The sequence below is a fragment of the Chelonia mydas genome, chromosome 26, assembly GCF_015237465.2.
Source record: "Chelonia mydas isolate rCheMyd1 chromosome 26, rCheMyd1.pri.v2, whole genome shotgun sequence".
In the NCBI taxonomy this organism is placed as follows: Eukaryota; Metazoa; Chordata; order Testudines; family Cheloniidae; genus Chelonia; species Chelonia mydas.
In genome coordinates this window covers 1,862,727-1,885,406 of record NC_057859.1, presented here as the reverse complement: position 1 = coordinate 1,885,406, position 22,680 = coordinate 1,862,727, and the positions used below count along the sequence as shown (strand labels likewise).

General features: G+C 41.1%; 1 protein-coding gene across 12 annotated transcripts in view; it reads right to left on the bottom strand.

Annotated features, from left to right (window-relative positions):
• NSD3 (nuclear receptor binding SET domain protein 3) overlaps nucleotides 1-22,680 on the bottom strand; it is a 69,180-nt gene that overhangs the window by 36,827 nt on the left and 9,673 nt on the right. For 10 of the 12 annotated variants that reach the window (XR_005223419.2, XR_006287596.1, XR_005223417.2 and 7 more), the window contains 6 exons: nucleotides 11,657-12,384; nucleotides 7,626-7,694; nucleotides 6,771-6,930; nucleotides 5,333-5,487; nucleotides 2,863-3,378; nucleotides 698-824 (listed from right to left, as the gene is read on the bottom strand). Coding sequence is in view for 7 of the 12 variants with exons in the window: in XM_037886179.2 (XP_037742107.1) it covers nucleotides 698-824; nucleotides 2,863-3,378; nucleotides 5,333-5,487; nucleotides 6,771-6,930; nucleotides 7,626-7,694; nucleotides 11,657-12,340 (1,711 nt within the window). In the remaining 5 variants the exon portion in view is untranslated. Of the gene's footprint in view, nucleotides 1-697; nucleotides 825-2,862; nucleotides 3,379-5,332; nucleotides 5,488-6,770; nucleotides 6,931-7,625; nucleotides 7,695-11,656; nucleotides 12,385-19,656; nucleotides 19,678-22,680 lie in introns of those variants that run through there. The other 2 variants (XM_027824182.3, XM_037886180.2) reach the window with 2 other exon arrangements.

The following is a 22,680-nucleotide window of genomic DNA, read 5'->3' as shown; positions in this document are numbered from 1 at the left end:
TTCTAAGCCTCTAGATACTCTTGATTGCTTCACACTCTTCTCTCTTAAAGACACGTACACAGTGCCTAATAGAGTGCTCAAAGTGCTTCAGAAAGGTATGCATTATCCCATTTTATCAACAGGATTAATTGAAGCACTGAGCCATTAATTATCTTGTACAAGGTCACACAAGAAAACAGTAAAGTTGGGAATAGAATTTACTCCTGATTCATGAAGTCTGGCTCCAACTACAAGACTATGCTGATTTTTGCCTCATTTGCCTTGGTCCTAATTGCTACTTTTGAAATTTGATGCCAAAAGCCACTGTAATGGTTTGCTAACAGAACCATTTTACTGCCTCCCAACTTAGTGAACTATTACACTACCCATCGTTCCCTGTCTTTTCTCCACCATCATAGCCATCCCATAGACATGTTGACTTGCTTCAGACTGCCAAGCATCCTTCCTTCAAGTCCAGGATTCTAACTGGCTTAGCTAAGGCAGTTCACCCATCACTTAAAATTCTTAGAGCCATAAAGATCACCCCTCCAAGTAACTGCACCCATTGTGGATTACATATGCCATACTTGCTGCAATCATTATGTAAAGAGAAATACGTTCATAATGATTTTCTAATTCCTGAGGGAACCCTGACTTTTGCGTCCTGTTTAAATGCTCATTGTTAAGATTTAGTCAAGGAGTCCCAACCTTTGCCTACCTGTTGACCCAGAAGTTGTTTCGAGTGAGGATGCATTTTGTGCAGTGGCTCTCTCATTTTTCTGGTTTGATGTAGAAATAAGCTTGTCTTGTCCCTTGACACTTATTTCAGTTTTGTTACCAACTCCCTTTTAAAGAACACAAATAAAGTTAGTGATTACCTGATCAGACTACCATGCAAATTAATTCAATAACCACAAAGTCTACTAGGAAATCACTTACAACTTGGAATTCAAGCTACAACGTTGATTACCACCACGAGGGAGAGCAATTTAGAAACAGTGAGGGGAAACCTCCTAAGACAGACTCCAAGTTTTCCCCCTCAAATAAATATACTGCATGCACCAGTCTCTCACTGAACAGCACTAGTGGGTTTTTTGTTGCTGTAGGTATTCCTAATGTACTTATCCACATAAGGGGTCCAGTATATAAATTTAAAAATACAGTAACTCCCCACTTAATGTCCTCTCGCTTAATGTTGTTTCCATCTTACATCTCTGCTCAATTACAGAACATGCTCCATTTAAAATTCGCTATGACAACATTTGGCTGCCTGCTTTGTCCACAGCTGGCAGCCCCCCATCAGCTCCCCTACGCCCCCCCCAGCACCTCCCACCCGCTGGCACACCCCCCAGATCAGCACCTTCCCCCTTCTTTCCCCACCTCCTGCCCGCAACAATCAGATGGCTTGCGGTGTTCAGGAGGGAGAGGAGGAGGAGAGGGAACTCAGGCACGCAGGCTCGCCCTCCTTCCCCTGCCTCTTCAAATCAGCTGATTGCTGGGGGCAGGAGGCAGGGGTGGGAGCGGGGAGGCTGTGTGCAGAGTCCTCGCTCCTCCCCCCTCCCTCCTGCCCCCTGAACGCCACAAGCCAGCTGATTGCCAGCCATGGGCAGGAGGAAGGAGGGAGGAGCGAGGATGTGGCGCACCTCCCCCCTCCCTCCCCTGCCTCCTTCCTGCGGCAATCAGCGTTCAGGGGGCAGGGGAGGGAGAGGGAGCCTGTGCGCCATGTCCTTGTTCCTCCCCCCTCCCTCCTGAATGCGCAAGCCAGCTGATTGCTGCGGGCAGGAAGCAGGGGAGGGAGGAGCAAGGACGCAATGCGTGGAGTAAGGGGGTGGGGGGGAAGAGAAGAGGCGGGTCAAGGGTAGGGGCTTGGGGGAAGGGGTGGAGTGGGCAGGCCAAGGGCTGAGCCCCCGGCCCCTGGTGCTTGCAGAGTAGGGGAAGCTGCAGCTATGCAACGTCCTTCTCCTAGCCTACAGCACCTTCAGCCTCCTTGCCTGCCTCCTTGCCTCCAGTGCCAGTGGGCTGTGCCCATGCGGGAGAAGGTGGGACCACCTCCCAACTATAGTACTGTACTGTACAGCAAAAATTTTTTTTCCTGGAACTTAACCCCACCTATTTACAGTGATTCTGATGGGGAAATTGGGTTCGCTTAACATCCTTTCACTTACAAGTCGTACTTTTCAGGAACATAACTACGTTATGTGAGGAGTTACTGCACATATGTGTCCTCAAGGAAGACAGGGCAGAAAAGTAAGGCAGCCAATTAGCCCCACTACTGCTACTTACACTGACTGAGGGGTTGTTGATGATCTGCATGAGACTAAGAGGTAAAAGCTATTTTAAAAAACGTCTTTACCACACAGGATTGTTCTTTTTTTTGCTTTTAACTCACTATTTACGCACCATCTTGTAATCTCACCTGTTGCAAACAGGCACCAAAGTAGTAGATCCAATTTAACCCAGAAGGGCTGAGCAGCTCAATTCTGATTTAAAGTGGGAAACTAGAATTAAACAAGTGGCTTGTTGTAGCTATTGATTTCAAAAATTCTCAGCAATAGCTTAACGGTTTTGTAAAAACTTCTGTCACTAAGACCAAAGAGTAACCCTCCACCCTCCATTTCTTAAAAAATGAAAGAAAACAAAAAAATCCACAGACTGTTGGTTGTACTAGCCCTTGTAGTTAGTAAAGTTTTAAGATGTTTCTATTTATCGGGGCTGCTGATAAAAAGCGGGACCTGACAGATTTAATGTAGTGTCTAATAAAAGCATCCTGCATGGACCATCACATTTTGAAAGTTGGTGGACACTTAAGTTTGAGCCCCATACTAAATATTGTGGGTGTGTGTTATTTACAGACAAAGGAGTTAGTAACAAATAAGTGTGTACCTTGGTAGAGTAAACAAACTGATCGATGAATTTTCCATCTCCAGCAGCATTCTGTAGGGCAAAAACTTGTTCAATTTTAACAACTGGAGACATGTTACATTTTTGAAGATCCAAACTCCCTTTATGCATGGTTATTGAAGCTGGTAAGGATTTTCTGGCTGCAGCTGTTTTCCATGCTATTTTCACAGGTGGTGGCTCCTCTTCTTCCACACTTGACTGCCTCCTTTGACTTTGCCTTCGCACCTCAGTATTCGATAATGAGGGGGATGCGGATACTGCATTGGTCTGTTCTGGCTGAGCGCTCAATGCTGGTTTAGGCCGACGATTCTTTTTAGCCTCTGATTTAGAGGCAGCAGTCTTTTTGGCTTTGGACAAAGCCTCCTCTGGCTCCTTGTCTACATAAATGAAGGTATACTGTTCTATCCTTTCTTCTCGAGTCATTTTCAATGCTTTCTCAGCGTGGGCAATACCAATATCCCACTGAGCACGCTCTCTTTGTGGCCTTGGCTTACGAATCTTTAAGACAAAAAGAGAACTCTATTACATGTATTTTATTTAGCTTCCTGGCTACATTAAAATAAACGTTCAATTAAAATAAACTAGTTTAAAATGTGACCCTGCTCTACAAAATGACCCTATGTAAGCCACTCCAAGGACCCTGATGTATCTCAGATTGCAGGTGAATGTTTTTTCAGTTTACAAGATATTTCTGGGGACCAGGCCTGCAAACTCAGACTGGAATTGAACAGTCAAACTGGATTCTTACTGGGCCATCACCAGTGAAATTTGTGAATCAGATTCTGCTCTGAGCAACCCCTCTAAAGACAGTGGCAGGCAAAGTTTAATCCACAATTCTGTAGATATATGAGCCAGAAGATAATCCAATTCACCCACTTATTTTAATCCTGTTTCTTCTTCTAAACCTCCCATTCCCCATTCATTACTACTTCCAGTTAACTTAAATATCTACTTGAGAAGCCCACCAAAATACAGTGATAAGTCTGGTGGTCTGGCCTGATAAGTCTGGTGGTCTGGCCAATAGTTCCCTTCTCAATTAAACAAATACAGTAGATTTCGCTTAAGGGCAATTCTGGTATTAGCAACTTCCGGTTAATGGCAACATATGGCTGGGAACCATCCATCCCATTAATATCAATGTTGATAGGATGCGGATATTAGCAACAACATGCTGCTCACTTATTAGCAACATTTTTTGGAAGAAAGGAACCATCTGCAGGCATGTTTGTAAGGCTACACCCATACAAGGAAACCCTGGGATATGTGGAGCACCCTCTGCAGGCACATTTGTGAGGCTGTAGCCAGGAGAGGAAGTGCTGGGACATGCCTCCTCTGATTGCAGCCTCACAAATCTGCCTGCAGCCAGTGCTCAGCATGTCCCACTGTTCCCTTCTGGGGCTGCAGCCCAGCAAAAACTGAATGCACACAGGGACCACACAGGAAGGGGCAGCAGACAGAGAGGAGAGGCTGTGGGCAGGGCAATAGCAGGGAGGGGGCTGCAGCCCAGATGCCAGAGCTGCACAGTACTTCTCCCTGCCTTCTCCAGGATCCCTGCCAGGGGGCTGCACTGGGACGTTCTGAGATGCAACCAGGGAAGATTTCAGAGTAGCAGCCGTGTTAGTCTGAATTTGCAAAAAGAAAAGGAGGACTTGTGGCACCTTAGAGACTAACCAATTTATTTGAGCATAAGCTTTCCTGAGCTACAGCTCACTTCATCAGATGCATGGAAGAGTGCAGGGAGAGGTACTGTGCAGCTTTGTGGGCCCCAACACCCCCACTCCCTGCGGAAAGCTCCAGCATCAGGTCTGCACCTTCACTCTGCTATTCTCCCTGCAGGCAGGTTCACCTCCTAGCACTTCCTTCCCTGGCTGCTGCCTTGCAAACCTGCCTTCCATTTATTAGCAATTATTGGATAAAAGCAACTTTTGCTGGCAACTGAGGGACTGCTAATAAGCAGAATCTACATAACATCAGAAACGTATGGGATGGTGATGAGAGCGTAAACATTGCTATTTAAAATGTACACTGCTTTCTAAGGAATATATTAATAACGGAAACACTGAAAATTAGTGATCTAATGTTTATTCTGAAGTTACATACATACACACACACACACGCAAACTATGTGTCCAGAAAAGGACTACAGCCAAGAAAGTTACTGAAAGGGGACGGGGGACACAAATACTTGCATCTCAATTTTGCACTGGGGATAAAACAAGCTCTGATAACAGCTTATCCATAAGTAGGACATAATGGCATGTGGAAACACTTAACTATCTTTGCAAAGTATGATTACTTAGTCACAGGTGGAATGCACACAGTACTTTATTTTTCCAACATTCGAATATGCATCAGTCTACAATAGGTTTCAGGATGGGTCCCCTTTGTAAGTTTAGGTTTCACTTTGATAGACATTGTGGATAACATACTCTGAATTTAGTGCTGAACATACCTTCTGTTTCTCAGAGTGGTTGCTGGCTTGCTTAGTAGCCTCTGCCAATAATTGTTCATACTGTTTATGTCCTTTATACTCTCGAACCCGCTTCTCATGCACCCATGCCCTCTCAGGCTGGTTGCTAAAAAACTGAACGTGGTATTCACGTGCACCTGAAATTAAAACACACTCTAGTAAGCAGTACTATCAACAGAAGTCAGTTCATGTGTTTACTTGGATATATTAGCCTAACATTCTTACTCCACTCCACTCATTCAATTCTTGCAGACAGAAGTTCTCCTTAGCTCTATAGAAGCTAGAAAGTAAAATGCATGCAGCTCCATTTCTTATACATCTGATATGGTTTTTATAAAAGTGCCTATATAAGATTATGCAGTCAGACTAAAAGCTAAACTAGAGCTACTAAGTCAATGGGGCGGGGGGGACGGGACACGGCTACTCTAACATCCTAGCCATCTAGTTTTTGAATTTGCTTGAAACTCATCTCTATTAAATAGAAACATTTAACAAAGCTAATTTTCTGTGAGAAATTGAAGTTGCACATTTATGTATTGTAACAACTTTTCACAACACTTTAGAAAGTAAAGAGGCATTGTCCCTGCCTTCAGGTTACAGTCTCAGGGTGGCAGTACCTGGTCCTCACACCGAGCAGTATCGCGGATAGCAGCAGGACTACTTGTAAGGACACTAACTCAACAAGAGTTAAGTGGCAGAATCTCTCTCTAAACTAAGTAAACACATGGTCTGAGCGCATACAGGCATTTGTTTATTCATGTTACTAACACAGGAATCATGCAATGTTTTCTGCGACTGAAGTTTTCCTATTTAACAGGCTGAATGCTTAATCCCATTAGGAAGACCATAAGGGCCACATCTTCCAGCTGGGACCAGGGGAAGCTAAGCCAGATCAATGAAGTAGCAATGGCAATCTTGGGTTTTTTTAATCATTCAAAATTTCATTTTCAAAATATCCAGATGTCAATGACCCCGCAAAAATGCCACTTCGTGGACAACTTGTTTTTCTCTAAATTCACTCCAAAATAACTTCACTGGTTATTGTTTTTATATGAGCACATGTATATTTGTTCTAAAACAAATATTAGGAAAAAAAGATAAATCAAAAATCAATCATTTACTCAGTTGCACACTTTCCTCTGATTTTTTTTTAAATGAACAGTTGAATGTGTTTATAAACGAAAATCAAGACAATTCTGCATTTCTGAATTGCACTAGGTGAACAACAGCAGAAGAGATCCGTTTGTGTCACGCTGAGAGTTAAATAAAGTTAGTTTTTTGGCTCATCATTGCTAACTTCACTCTGGGAGGCTGCTCCCAACTGGCATAAGTTGTCAGTTGTATTTTATAGCAATATTTTTAATTAAGGAGCAATTACTGATATAGTATCTAACATGTCCACTCAATGGTTCTCCTTTACCTCTTGTATTAATTTTGGTATGAACCTCAAGCTGTGGATCACTTGAAACCATGCAAGGCCACCAAGGATAAGTTCCCACCTTGGACCAGACTAGATCGCCAACCTGAAATTTGATGGCAGCTGTAACTTGCGTTGGAAGAGAAGGTGAGAACTGCTGGACCTATAAAGAAGATAACGGTCATATCAGCTGCAGAAGAAAACAATTTAATACCACTCACTAATGCACAATGATTCATAACGTGTTTTGGTTTGGATTTTTTTAATTTTTATTTCTTCATCAATTTAGTTTTTCCTCTCTTCTTTCAGCTGGCACTGATGGTCAAATGCAACCATGACAACAGGGGACACAGACTCCAATTGCATGGTTCACTGAGGACAAGCAATGATTGATAATAAAGACATTTTAAAGGGGAGATATCGCCACAGAAAGGTTCTACTCAGTAAACCAATTACAAATGTGATTTTGGTGTTGCTTTATTCTGTCATCATATACAATTACAGTGAGCACTGGCCACAATAATAATTATGCAAAAAGAAAAGGAGTACTTGTGGCACCTTAGAGACTAACCAATTTATTTGAGCATAAGCTTTCATCCGATGAAGTGAGCTGTAGCTCACGAAAGCTTATGCTCAAATAAATTGGTTAGTCTCTAAGGTGCCACAAGTACTCCTTTTCTTTTTGCGAATACAGACTAACACGGCTGTTACTCTGAATAATAATTATATAGGCATTTCCAACACCAGTGATTGATTTCTCTGATACTAAGGTATAAAATGTTCATACTGTAATGAGATAGCAAAACAATGTCTATAATACTAAGAGTCCAAGATGTGTTAATTTACATGAGTACTAACCGGGGTTTCCTCCAACAGTATATCTTCTCTTGGTCTTTCTGATAGCACACTAAGCCTCTCATTTGGTCTCTAAGAAAAGGGTAACAATAAGGAGAAAACAGGAAAATAAAAGTAAACAGGATAAGGGGATGGCAGAACAGAAGAACACATCAAAGAGAATAGGAGCAGGAGAAAAATAAATTAGCAGAGAGAAAAAACCACCACCATAAAATCAGAAAACATGATCAACTCCTTATGACTGATCTACGGTCAGTTTTAAAATACTCATCTCTCCCACACTACTTAATATATTTTCATTATAGTAGCACCCAATCAGATCAGGGTCTCGTGCTAGGTGCTGTACAATTTACAATAAAGAAGTCATTGTCCCACAGAGCCTACAATCTAAACTGAGATACAACTCCGAGGGAATAGGGAAGGGAGGAAAGGAAACAGAGCAGCACACAGTTACACACTGTAAATTGGTTATATAAATAGACAGCAGTGTTAGAGCTATTTATTGGTTTAAAAAAACCGCAAGAAACATGAAGAACATTAGTTGGCAGTTCACTTTAGACATTATATCATAGAGAGGTTTGTAGGAAGGATCTGAAAGAGAACAGGGTAGTGGCTTTACAGGTTAATATGAGGAGGGCAGGCATTCCATGCTTAAGGAATCGGATGGAGGAAAGTATTATGTGCTTGTGGGAAAAGGAGATAAAGGTTCAATAGGAACTAGCATTGCCAGAGGAGTAGATATGATAAGGCACATGATATAATAGCTGGTAAGTATATAGCTAGGTTGTGAAGGGCCTTAAGTGTAAAGACCAGAAGCTTGTGTTTAACATGGTGGAAAAGCGGTAGTCAATGGAGACACTCAAAGGGAAAAGCAGTGGACGTTTGTGGGAAGGGTGTGCGTGACAAAGCATTCAGTCAGAAACTCTAATATACCATTCAGCTAGATTATAATTAGTCCACTTAAAATGAAGATCTGTTCCCTTGAAATTACACATTAGACCCATGATAATCATAAATGCATGCTTCACACTGAAACGTCTAAAAAACGTTCACTTAAAACACACTGTCTAGTACATGCCAATTAGAGCTCTCAACATGTGTTACTTTAGATACATAGAAATGTTAGTACTTCGTTTTAAAGTGGCACACAAGGGTTGTTCTCTACAGGTTGTCTAACCTCAACCAAATAAATACCCATAGTCTACAAATTCTTCCGTGCTACACCAACCTGTTAATGGCAAACATACCCACATCTTCTGCCTATGTTTCTACTACAATGAGCTGACAAACTTTATTTCTGCCAAAACAATTGAGCTAATCACACAAAAGATAGTCCAAACAAAAGATTACATACTCTCACTTAGTTTCCTACAAGCAAATTCTAACCAGTTGTTTGACAAACAAAAATTCAAAGCATAAAGTTCAATGTTTTAATTTTGATAAAGTTTTAATTCCATATTCATTTTATTTTAAATATAAACATTCCTCGGAAGAGTTTGGGTGGCACTGGATTTCTACATTAGAAGCAAGAAGTAAATGACTACAAATCACTCTTGTTTCACTGCCCATATTGAATAAAAAGCAAAATGTAAACTTTTAAAAATTAATTTAAATTTTCAGTATTCAGAGCTATTATTTGAAACACGGGTATTAAGTTTTAAAAAACTTTAGCTTGACAGTGTCCCTTGAAAGGCAAGCATAAGATAGAAAGGGGGCAAATTTAAAATAATTCCAGTTCCTCATAGACAAAGTGCTATACTACACTAATTACCATCTCTTGCAGGTCAATAATCCTTTGAGTGCAGGTGCAACCCCATATACCCATTATAGGGATATAGCACCTTTAAAACCAGACTCCAAGAGTTTTGGGAATTTTAGCTGCCAGATAGAGCACATGACTGAAGGAGGATCAAGTGACTGGGAACTATGACTGCCTGTGAGATTATATAAGGCAAAGACTTTGGCTCAGTCTGGGGACACCTGGGAAGATGCTCTTCATGGTTGCCAGGCAGCAGGTCTGGATCAACAAAGTTCCCAACACAGAGAGAACTGGGACAGAAGCAAGATTCAAGAGAGGCCCTGCTATGGAAGCATGGCAAAGCTATGATACAACACTGACTAAGGCCTGATGCAAAGGTGACTGTCAATGCTAGGGAAAGGGCAAGAAAAGAAGCCCAGATACAAGGGTGAATACTTCGCTGAATTATATTAACAAACCAGATTAAAGAAGGTTTGATTTCATTGGAAACACAGTTATGCAGCATTTGCTCTAAGAAGGGAAACTGAGGCACAGCAGCATGAAATATAGTTTACATCAGCAGCTAAAAAAAATTTAACATGCATAAGACTTTAAATTTAAGTCAAAATGGACCTATTGCAGTTCTCATTTGCTAAAAGTGCAAACAAAGTAACACTCAAGGCTGTGGATTGATGGTTAAGCCTATGAACCACTGCATGGGAGATCTGTATTAGGGAAAAGCCCACATTCAAGTGTCTGAAGCCATCTTTTCTGCTGTACAACGGAAATAGTCACTGCCAAATGCAATACTGAAACACAACCAAAAGCGTTAAAACAATGCCCTTTAGACTAGATACAGGAGTTACTTGAGGACTGGAGTCTTGTGGGGAATGGTATTGAAAAGGAAGGCTTTCTGGCTGCTGAGAGGCACAGTTAGGTGAGACTCTTGATTGGGGCCCTGACTGCCTCTGACTCCAGTTCTTCAGAAGTCCTCATCCTAGGCAACCTGCAGCTATATAAAACTATTATAAAACACAGAAATGAACGTGATATGATGGGGCCAAACCAGCCTGCTTACGATGATGGAAAGAGGTGGGGACATGTCAAGGACATGGAAATTGCCATACTAGACCAGAGCATTGACCATATAGCATAGTATCCTGTCTTCAACAGCTGCAAGCACCAGATGCTTCATAGGAAGGTGCAAAAAAACCAAAAACAAAAAACAAAACACACCACCAACCACCCTGCAGTTTGACAATTCCCATATTCCTGACATGTCTCACCTCTCTTTTGACAGTCCCTCTCAAACCAGGAAAAAATAAGAAAAGGACAGCAGCAGCACATGGCTGGCAGGAGCGATTAGCTGGAAAGTGGTCATGTTGTCATGCACAGTGTGTGCTCTTAAGGTGGGGGCAGAAGTCCAAGTGTTTTTGGGGAAGCTCATTTTATTGAGCATGGAGGCAGAGAAAGGCTGCAGGTACTGAAAACCAGCACACTTGTCCTCAGTGTACTAAGGGTTAACTTACAATACTATTATTTCTGCACAGTGTACACATACATATTGCAAAATGAAATCTTGGCATCTCCTGCACCTAGCAAAAATCATTATGGACACTGATACAGAATTCTCTCAATCAGTGTGGGCTGACTGAGTCAACTGACATTTCTAATTTGCATGCAACACTAGTACACTAATTTTTGCTGGTATGTACACAAGATACAGCCACCTCTTCGTTATTTAGTATCATACAATCCACCATAGTTATTAAAATTGATTTCAATAGCAACTGTCAGTTAAAGCATGTGGTTTAAGTGTTGTATAGAAAGCAGTATACTTAGATAGTTATAACATGTTTTTAGGTGCCTCTTAGAAATAAGTAAAATTTCGCTAAGTTTCTATGAGCACTAACGATGAATACTTCAAATGCCACAAAACCCCAGTAAATCACATTTTGAAAAAAGAGAATTCAAGAATCTTTTGATAATATACTTTTATGGGCAGGGACTGTGTTCTCCTCTATGTTTGGAAAGCACCCAATTCTGAGCACTACTGCAATCTAAATACTACTACTCATAATTCTTTCCACTATTCCTCTCTGATACATAAGCTTTGCATCTGAGCCATAGTAGACAATTGCTAAACAATTCTGATCATTGCATACTGTGTCAGACAGTGAACTACAGCCTCACAATGCCTTTTAAGTACATAAACAACTAATAAGAAATATAAAGCTGCAAAAAAGGAATTCCCTATTAATAAATCACAAAAAGATGAAACTGTTATTCCACTTACATTTTGTTCCTCTGGTTCTAGTTTTGGAATTTTGTGTGACTTGCGTTCTTCTGATCGGGAAGAGTCATGCTTGCTACTTTTTTTCCTTTTCTCCTTTCTCCCTTCATGTTTCATCTTAGCATACTCACTTGCCTGTACTTCATTCAAAAGGTCCCCACACAGAGAGGACTCGAACAACTCCCTGCCATTCTGGATAGTTTTGGTTATCTTTAATTTGATTTCTGGTGAACCAGTCTTCTTTGGAATCACCGTTTGTGGTACTGAAGGAGGTGGTGGCGGTGGGGGTTGTGGAAGGGAAGGTTTTTCCAGAACTTCATGCGGCCTCACGTTAGAGTTTTCCATTTGGTAATACTCTGAGGGACTAAAGTTTCTAACTGCACCAAAGCCATTAGCTGAACCATTGGGATACTGACTGTATGTCTGGTATTTGGCTTGAGGTTCATACATATTGATTGTAGGTGGATAGCCATTAGTGATCGGTGGAAGATCCTCTGTCGTTGGAGTAGGGTACTGAAAGCCTTGTTGCAGGGCAGTTTCATATGGTGTCTGACCACCATCTTCAGCGATGTCACTGCTGGCATCAAAGGCATCCTCCTGGCGGATGTTGGCTGAGTCAATGAGCTGAGGTGGTTGCTGAATTGTGTTTCCCATGATCCCTTGCATGAAAGAGAAAGAGAAATCCATTGTTCTGCTCCAGCATCCTTAGCTTTCCCTTTCTCTCATAGGGCCTAAAAGGAAAGGGAAAAAAAATAAGTAATTAGTGTAAATCAAAGGAAAAGAATTAAACAATTAAAACAGTTAAGGAGAAACAGAGCTACCAAGAATATAACCAACTTTCATACCTCCAGTTTCACTAGATACCCTCTTATACAGTCAACATTACCCTGCACACAGTGTACCCCCAATGCATCCGACTCTTCACCAGCTGTGAAACCCTGATCCTTCTGTTCTCTGCATGGAAAAATCAAGACTAAAGTGTGCCAAATTATGTGGTAGTTTTCTAATGTTAACAATAATCTACTAGCGATTTGTATGGGTTTGCCCAATTTAATTTACATTCAAAAATGTAATAAAATTCAGAACTCATGCACACAGATAATCAGGGTGATCAATAATGTATAATCATAGAATCATAGATTTTAAGGTCAGAAGGGACCACTGTGATCATCTAGTCTGACCTCCTGCACAACGCAGGCCACAGAATCTCACCCATCAACTCATGTACCTTACCCCTAACTTATGTCTGAGCTACTGAAGTCCTCAAATCGTGGTTTAAAGACTTCAAGGTGCATAGAATCCTTCAGCTAGTTACCCGTGCCCCATGCTGCAGAGGAAGGCGAAAAACCCCCATGGCCTCTGCCAATCTGCCCTGGAGGAAAATTCCTTCCTGACCCCAAAGATGGCGATCAGCTAAACCCTGAGCATGTGGGCAAGACTCACCAGCCAGACACCCAAGAAAGAATTCTCTGTAGTAACTCCGATCCCACGCCATCCAACATCCCATCACAGGCCATTGTGCACATCTACTGCTAATAATCGAAGATCAATTAATTGCCAAAATTAGGCTATCCCATCATATCATCTCCTCCATAAACTTATCAAGCTTAGTCTTGAAGCCAGATATGTCTTTTGCCCCCCACTGCTTCCCTTGGAAGGCTGTTCCAGAACTTCACTCCTATGATAGTTAGGAACCTTCGTCTAATAGCCAGATAGGGTTCCAAAGATGAAAAGCTACTTTGCATACAAGCCTCAGACACCTATTTTCAGTAAAACAACAAATAAATAACTTAATCTCGTTATTTGTAATATCCACCTAGAAGTTTGAAAATGGAAATTATCTCTCACCACACATTTGTAGTGAAACTAAAATAAGAACAGTCCTTTGTATACCAGTTTCAGTGACACTGTCCACACATTTCTGTGCACAGGCTTTTTAACTTAACTGCTTCTCTTCAGCCAGCAGAGGGAATGACTAATTTTTTCCAAGAGTTACATGTGTTTCTCAAGATATTTGAAACAGAAGAAATTGTCAGCTGCAGGAGTTTTAAACAGGTCAAACTGTGGGCCCAAACAAATTCAGTGTTAGAATAATCGTTCTAAATATCAGATCAGAAAAAGCTAACACAAATCATTAGAAGGCTGAAACTGTGATGCTTATTAACCTTTGCAGAAGTGCGTATCCAGGGATCCAGGTACCATAAAACCACTATAAATTCAACAAGCTAGAAGGGTCATAGAAAGACATTCCAAATCCACCAATGTATGTTTCTTCTCTTCCTTCTCCTTAAAAATCTTATTCAAACTTTCCCTCTCCCCAGAAAAGCCTGGGAAAAAGATGAGCACTGATACATGCCCTGGAAGTTACCAGGCCCTGGCTGTTGGCTTTTTTAAAATACACAAAAAGAAAAGGAGGACTTGTGGCACCTTAGAGACTAACCAATTTATTTGAGCATGAGCTTTCGTGAGCTACAGCTCACTTCATCGGATGCATACTGTGGAAATTGCAGAAAACATTATATACACAGACACCATATAATGTCTTCTGCAATTTCCACAGTATGCATCCGATGAAGTGAGCTGTAGCTCACGAAAGCTCATGCTCAAATAAATTGGTTAGTCTCTAAGGTGCCACAAGTCCTCCTTTTCTTTTTGCGAATACAGACTAACATGGCTGTTACTCTGAAACCTGTTAAAATACACAGTAGCACAATTATAGCAAATAGATGCTAATTATTCCACTCCAGCTGGTGAGAAAACCAAAGAGCTCTAACCAATGGAAGGAGCATTTTTCCATGCCACTAGACTTTAAACAACACGTGGTAAGAACTGATTTCAGGGCTGAGGTGGATAAACCAAGACAGAAAATAAGTTATCTTGCCATTAAAATGTTCACCTTGGCGCCACTCAAAGTAGGCCACATTCCTCTCCCAGATGCCTCCTGCCCTCCAAGTCTTTGGAACCACAAACCAGAGAGGATAAGTTCCCCCCTGAAGATACAGGAAGGAAATTCAGCAACCATCTCAGCCAAGTTCAGAAAGAACAAGCCAACCCTCGGCTTCCCTTGGAGTACCTACATCGACATGCCCAGGTCCGTCACATAGTAGTAATAACACTATCTTTACCTCATAAGACTTGAGACAGTTTTACAGCCACTTCAAACACAGAGGGAAAAAAGTTGAATGAAATATTACATGCTCACAGATTAGCCTTCTTTCCTATTTAAGAAAAGAAATTTAAATTTAAACCATTTTAATGCTTAGTTGGAGAGAATGCCTTAATGGGTTAAACCTCATGTTTGAAATACTGGTTTGCTACCCAGTAAGGTCATTTTAGTCATTTCGAGATAAATAAACGAAGTACCACAGTATGTGCGGTCTGTGTTGGGAGGATGGAGATCCCAAATGCCTTTTCACACAAGATTTTTTTCTGGTCTGTAATTACATTAAAGATACCATGACATACATTTCACAATAAGGATCTGCCCATTTTCTTGCCCAAGTTTCATTCTCAACCTCCCAAAGCAACATATCCAGATAACTTATTCAATATTTTCCATGACAGACTTAAAAAAAAAAAACCCTTCCTCCTCAGGAACTAGTAGAGAGATGTAACGACAAAGCAGCTACGAGAAAAAGTAACTTCGCCACTTACATAGCAAAAACGTACCCGTCAACTCCACATCCACAGATTAGACGGACTCTTCCCATGCTCAGTTTTACTTCATGGTGAGATCAGTCATGCGTAAAGTTACCACTGTAATTACACAACTTAGAGGGCAACCTAATGCCAGAATGCTATGCAGCAAGATTCATTATTCTCTGATCATTAAGACCCTACAACTGTGATTCCTTGAGACAAGTAAACTGCACATCAGCCACAAGACTGAACACTGAATATTTCCCAGGACAGGATTAGCAAAAGGAAGATATATTCATACATTAAATTTGGCAGTCTTTCTAAAAGAGATGCTGTAGCTCAGTGGTTCCCAAACTTTTTCATGCTGCAACCCACATTGGGCTCATCTCTGTTCACAAGACACCCAGGGGCCTGAGATAGAGCCCTGAAACCAAAACCGAAGTCTGATGGGATCCAACTACAAGTGTCTTGTTCGGCTCAGGTCTCAAGACAAATCAACCCCCTCAGGATCAGGTTAGCTCCCCCACCTCCTGCCCATGGGGTCAACTGCAAGTCCCATTCCTGCCAGCCGCCACCACCTCATTATGCTGCAGAATGATACTCCTGGGGAAACTGTGTGCAACTGTGGTGCAGCAGAAAAACACCCCCCGCAGAATCGCTTTATTTCCTTGCAGAAAATGATTTCTGTGGGGAAGCAAAGAGAAGCTGCACCAGCGCTCACTCACCCCTCCCCGCAGCTCAGATGCACCTCTTCAGGCAGCCAGGGGAAGAGGTAAATCACTGGGAGGGAGAGGGGGCTGGGGATGCCCTGGCCACCCAGGGATGTCGTCCCAGCTTCGGAAGGGAGGGGAGAGGGGAGGAGGAGGACAGAGATGGAGTTCCCCCTCCCTCTTCCCTGCATGGAGCAGCTGCGGCTGGGTCAGATCAAGCTCCAGAAACATTCCCTGGCTGCAGGAAACTCTGCACTGTGGGGGGAGGGGGGGGGCAGCAGGGTGGTTCCCAGGTGCGAGGGGGGCAGGGCTGAGCTCAGTGGGAGGGGGGTGTTGGTGCAGGGGGGTTCGGATGCACAGGAGTTGGGAGGACAGGGGGTGCAGCTCCCTGTACAGTGACTCCCCCCACCTGTGCACCTGGAACACCCCCCCACCAAGCTCCCTCCGAATCAGGAGCCCCTCACACCACTGAGTCCCAACCAGCTGTACCCTGACCCTCCACACCACCAAGCCCCACTTCACCCCATCACCTCACCCCCCCCTTGCAGAGTCCAATTCCCCCTTTACCCAGAACCCCGCACCAAGCCCCTGTGCACCCAGATTCCTGTCCTGCACCCAGACCCCCCACACCCAGACTGCGCCCCCCAGAACCCTGGGAATTCTGCAGCGAAAAATTAAAACATTTAAAATTCTGCAAAGTTCTGCATATTTTAATGGTCAAAATAACACAGAAACACAATATAATCACACCACAATTACCATTTGGTAATTTATTTCAAAATACTTATCAGCAAATAATTGAAAATGGTGTGATTATATTGTGTTATTTTGACAAATAAAATTTGCAGCATTTTAAAATACTGTGTGCAGAATATTTAATTTTTTGGTGCAGAATTCCCTCAGGAGTAAGAATGAGCATGCTGATGACTCACATGCCTCTCACTGCGCAGCATGTCAAGGCAGCAGTGGCTGACAGGGGTGGTGCACACAGCCACCCATCACTGTGCATCACGCATGTCTCACAAGCCCCTGGTGCCCTTTTGCAACCCCTGGGGGGTCACAACCCACACTTTGGAGATACTGCTCTAGCTCAACCAGAAATTATAGGTTTGATGCTGGAATTACCGGGAGAACTTCTATGGCCTGTGTTATACAGGTCTATGAATAGTCTATGAATCTATGAAACTGTTCACTATACAAATTCAGTTAACATTTTTATGGAAAGTTAAATCAAATATTCCTACACTGGGGTTTGTGAAGATGTTCTAGCGGTGAGTGGAGAGAGTTGTTAGTTTATCCTGTTAAATTTGTACACATGCATAATCTTAGTTGACAAAGGTTGCAGTTACAACAGTTAAGAGACGATACACCCTTTTTGTTCAAAGCTTGAGCCAATCACTAACTGATGAGGATTAGGAAGAAACTTCCCTTATGGGCAGGTCTTTAACCATCCACTAAGGAATTTCTATTTTCCTAGACTAACTGGGACCTGCGGTAATTCCTGTGTTCCTAACACATCTAAAACCACATTCATGCCTATGTTCACACACACTTTCACAAAAATTCCTTCTGGGGTAACTTCCAGTTAGGGTTCTAGAAAGATTAACTACCAGCTAAAAACATACTCATTAACATTTTTCCTTAACTGACACTGACTCAACCACCTCCTCTTAGAGTATGTCTACACTGGCACTTCGTTGGCAAAACTTTTGTCCTTCAGGGATGTTAAAAAAAACACACACACACAGACGACAAAAGTTTCACAGATGAAAAGCGCCAGTGTGAACAGCGCTTTGTATCTCTACTCTTTAAATCAGCAATGACCACATTTAAAGGTGAGTTATATTTAGAAGATGCCCTTTGCTTCACTAGAGGAAAATTAAGGGATGAACATAAGCAAGTTTTTTAAAAGACTTTTCCTTCAATTACGTCTAAGAGTAATAAAGACCAAGAATTTTTGGATTAAGAGTTCGGTCAGGAAGAGAGATTGAAATCTCTCTTTGATGACACGTCTTATAAATTACATGATTGGCTACCCATAGTATTCTCTAGACAATGATCCAAGAAAATACCTGCTCTGGAGCATCCAAACGGAATTTTGAGCCTCACTGACATTCTGGCCACATTTAAATCCTACCAAAGGATCTCAGCAAAATTAAGCTATAGCATCAGCTTGAAACGTGTATAAGACATATCATTAATCAACTATATATAATTCACAACCAGCCAACTTGCTCAGTTCAGGAGTCACTAAGAACTACTTTAACGTGAATAAAAGGTCTTTTCTCCCTTAAAAAGCATTATACTAACTTTCAACGCTAGGAAATCAGAGCAGAAATAGGGATGTAAAACACTGGAGAGAGGTTTACACTACAGACTGCAACATATTTGTATGAATAAAAAACATGAGGCAGGCAATTTTTCATCTCCTCTCTTACGAGGACATTTGATGTTTAGAAATTGGGATTTAAATGCATCTGTATTCTGCATAGTATGTTAGTAGTATAATCTTTCTACGACAAAGTAGAGAAACCAACTAATATTTAATCTATGGGAAGATTATGCCAATCAGATTGTGTCCAACTGATTAAAGTCATTTCATTAGACCAATGGTATGTTTAGATTGCACAACAGATTCTTTTTGACCTTTTCACCAATTCTAATCCAGCCTATATAAGTATTAGCATCTTTTGAAAATTACAAACTGATGGCTGTTCAGTGATTTAAATGAAATCATTTAGTGAGTAGTTGGCATTAATTAGATTCCTGTTACCACCCTCAGCAGAATCCAAGAACAGCATGGACAACAGATACTGAACCCCCACACATGGCCCCTTAAGCTCAAAGCTTATACACTTTGGCAGGGGGAACCTTGCATTGCTACTTGGTTTACTGCATCAGCTCCATGGTTAAACAGGATTCAGCCCCCAGAGCAGCCAACAGAGCAGATTTCACAATGATTAAATTTCCAAGAAAAAGTGTTTTTTAAAGACAGCATAACAGGATGTGGAGTGTTGGGTTTTTTTGTTTGGATACATTAACCTACAATTACATCTACTAATTTAGAAGTTACTGGTAGAAATCTTAAGTTTTTCAAAAGCTTTCAAATAATTCCTTTTTGTGGGTACATCTACATGAAGTAGACCTTGATTTTATCATGCACTCTGCCTATTTGGGACAACCTGTTCATCTGGTGTATTACCTCCCAGTACAGAGTTCAGCAGCAGGGACTTTTGCTTAACAGAAAGATTACACGCAACCGACTTCTATGCCCAACAACTGTTCTCCTCCCACAGAGCTTACACATCAGTAGCTCCCTCCTCCAGAGTCTTTGAATTCATCATCACTATAGCTAATACCCACACACTTTCCTATCCCCTCTCCTTTGCAAAACTTTAGTGGGTGCTTTCAAAATGAATATAGTAATACAAAGTAGCATCTGGATTATATTGCACTGAAAGAATAACCCCTGGGGCTAGTCAAATGCTAGAATAATGGAGGACTCCATCTCAAATCTTAACCCTAAAACAGGATTACTCTTGAGAGATTATCTTCCACCCCTGATGCAAAGAGAACTGTATTTCTCCACAGCAGCCCTCTGGCTGCCACAGAAGTGGCACTGAAGGGCTAAAAAGGAGGTTGGAGGTAACTCACCCAAGTAAAAGAACAATCTCGAAAAGAGCTGGAAGTGAGGACGTTCAGCAGTCTGAGTGAAGCGTATAAGTATTTCTTTTAAGCAAGATAGGTCTCTTGCATCTCCAACTACTGCTGTTGTATTAACTCAGAATCCACCTCCTGCAAGTACAGAATTCAATATCCAGATAGAGGATGTAATAAACAATAAACTGATACTACACGGGACCTCAGCCAAAGGATCAAGAAGAATGTAGCTAAATTATTTAAGGCTTCTTAACAGGAAAGACTTTTTGGCGCTATTAAAAAAAATAGTTTGAACAAAGATCATGTAAACAGAACTTGTCAGTGACACAAACTAGAAACAAAATGCTTAAACTACAATAACGTCCAAATAGGAACAGTATTTAAACAAATTAAATAAGTGTTCCCCCTTTGGAAAATGAAAACTATGTACCAGGAAAACAGTATAATCTAAAGTGGATTAGGCTAGTAGATCTCATGAGAAATGTTATCCTAATTTAATGGCAAATATGCTTAACTTCGTGCCCTAAACTCTTATATAGTATTGCTGTGGCTGCAAGAAGTGGCTGCAATTTCAGCGATAGATGAAGCGATTCATACACAGATAAGTTTATAAAGTGCTTTGGAATCTTCTGGGAAGAAAGCTTTTCTCACTGAATCACTATTACATTTATCTAAGGTATTTTTAGGACCCACATCACAAGTCTCAGACTACGACATACCTGTTTGGTGCTCAGATCCTAGTGACATGCAATATAATGAGCTACATAATTATTGTATCTCTAAGATCACAGAAATGTCACTAGACTCAGTAGTGGATGTTGCTGATCCAATTTTTTGTCTTTGATAATTACTGAAAGACTTTTGCAAAAAGGAGAGCCTTGTTGGCTTCTTTGAGAATGTCAGTCTTGGTCTATATTTTACTAGTATCCCATGTAGCTTCACTAAAACCATGGATATTAGTTAGTCTCAAAAGAACATTCACCTGGGAACTGATCAGGTTAGTAAGGGTACCTTACTACATTCTAACATGCTTTGAAATATCTTGAGAAAGAGCAGCATTATTGATTACAGAAATGTATGAAGATGCCAATCCCTGCATCTGAGCACCACCACAAAGTTACATTCTATTCTTACTTCCACTATACTAAAAATCATTAATGATATCTTTGATAGATGACCGTAAACTACAGTTTCCCTGAAGTGTAGAGACTTTTATTGTTATATTCAAGCTTTCACTTTTGAACACTACTGATACAGGCTGAATTAGAAGAGGTGACCTAGTGGTCAAAGGGCTAAAAATTAACAATATAAGCCAACATGTAGCTTTAAATGTTCACATTTTGTATTGAAACTAGCTTGGGGGGGGGGGGGGGCAACATTCCTCTGCAACCCATATAACTCCAGCATCCTGCTGAGATAAGACAGCCAAAATTGAAATTGTTTAGAAAGTGAAATACGCAAGGTAAATATATGGTTAACAACTAATTCAACGTAAATCAGATTTTTTTAAATGTCACTTTTAGTACATTAGAGTGACAACAACAACAAAATGCGTTTACAATATTTTAATCTGAGTGTGTATAATTGTAAACCATATTGTTGTAAATGCTATCTGGGTTTCTGACAATACTAAGCTAAACAAAAATAGAATATAGTGAAACCACAACCAAGTCAGCAATCTGCATTCAACTTGATTGGCTTCTCTAGACTGGTGCATGAAATAGAGAAATATGCCAACAGAATATTTATTAAAAAAATATACAAATACAAACAAGCATTCACAGCTCTCCAAGTATGACCTAGGAAAACTGCAGTTATCACGCAGCCAGGAAAGGTCCAGCAGCATTAGGGAAGACAAGATCTCATTTTCTAGATGAGATCTCCCAATGTCAACAGTGCCCCTCCTCTTTCCCTCACCATCACACACTTACGATATCACAGGAGTACAAAGTAAAGTCCCCAAAATCTGAGCAGAAAGGGCTAATCAACGTGATACGCTAAAACCAGCATTCCACAGCTACAGGTATTATGAGTAAATTGGGTTTACCTATCCACAGGCAAACTGCAGAAGCCAACCCAACATTCACAAAAAAAAATGATAAACGTCATGTTTGTTCAAACACAAATTCAGAATGTTAACAAGAATGACTGAGACCCACAGGCTCATTGAGTTCCACTGCAATAATGACCAGCCAGAGGAGCTCCTGACTGAGAATGAAGCAGAAGCCCATTAATTTGCACCAGACACTTCATCACCATGCAGTGCTTGAGTTGATAATACCACCACTCCTGTGGAAGGTGTTAGCAGCAAAAAGTTTAAAATTAATTTCCATAATACATTTGATTGACTGTTAATTTTTCCTGTCCACTGTTGCAACGTTCTGTAGGAATATCTAAAATTGTATGTTATACAGTTTGTGGAAGTTCACACATTGTTGGATGTAGGGCATTCCACAGAGATGTAAAGAAACTACTTTAAGAACTGATACTTTACTATTGGCTCATCAGTAAAGGCAAAGAGAGCAACAAACTGGAATCAATTTTTTACATTATGGTTAAACATCAGTTTAGTGAACGCAAGGCTGACCTGGACTTTCCTTTGACCTGGACTAGCAATTGCCTGGAAAACCAAGCTCTGAGATATAGCATCAAAATAATGGTGGCACATTAGCTAGGCAGGTCCCATTAACACAAGCAGGAACTGCAGCACTAACCCACAGAGATTCAAGGTTCTGTTTATTTTCTAAACCCTGAAAAAGCTGTCAAAGTTATGCACAAAGACTTCATTACTTACTTTTATCTTTTGTGCATATTTGTTTCTAAAACATGGAGCAATCTGGTTTTTCCTTACATATGATGACACTTTATTCATGCAGTCCTGGTCATATCAAAAAGTTTAACCCATGAAGCTGCCAATTTCAATTCTTGTTTGTTGTTGTACATGTTTTATAAACGAAGAGATTGCACTGCTGTGGCAGGCTATTTTGCCAATTTGTTGCAACACAGAGAAACCTTGAA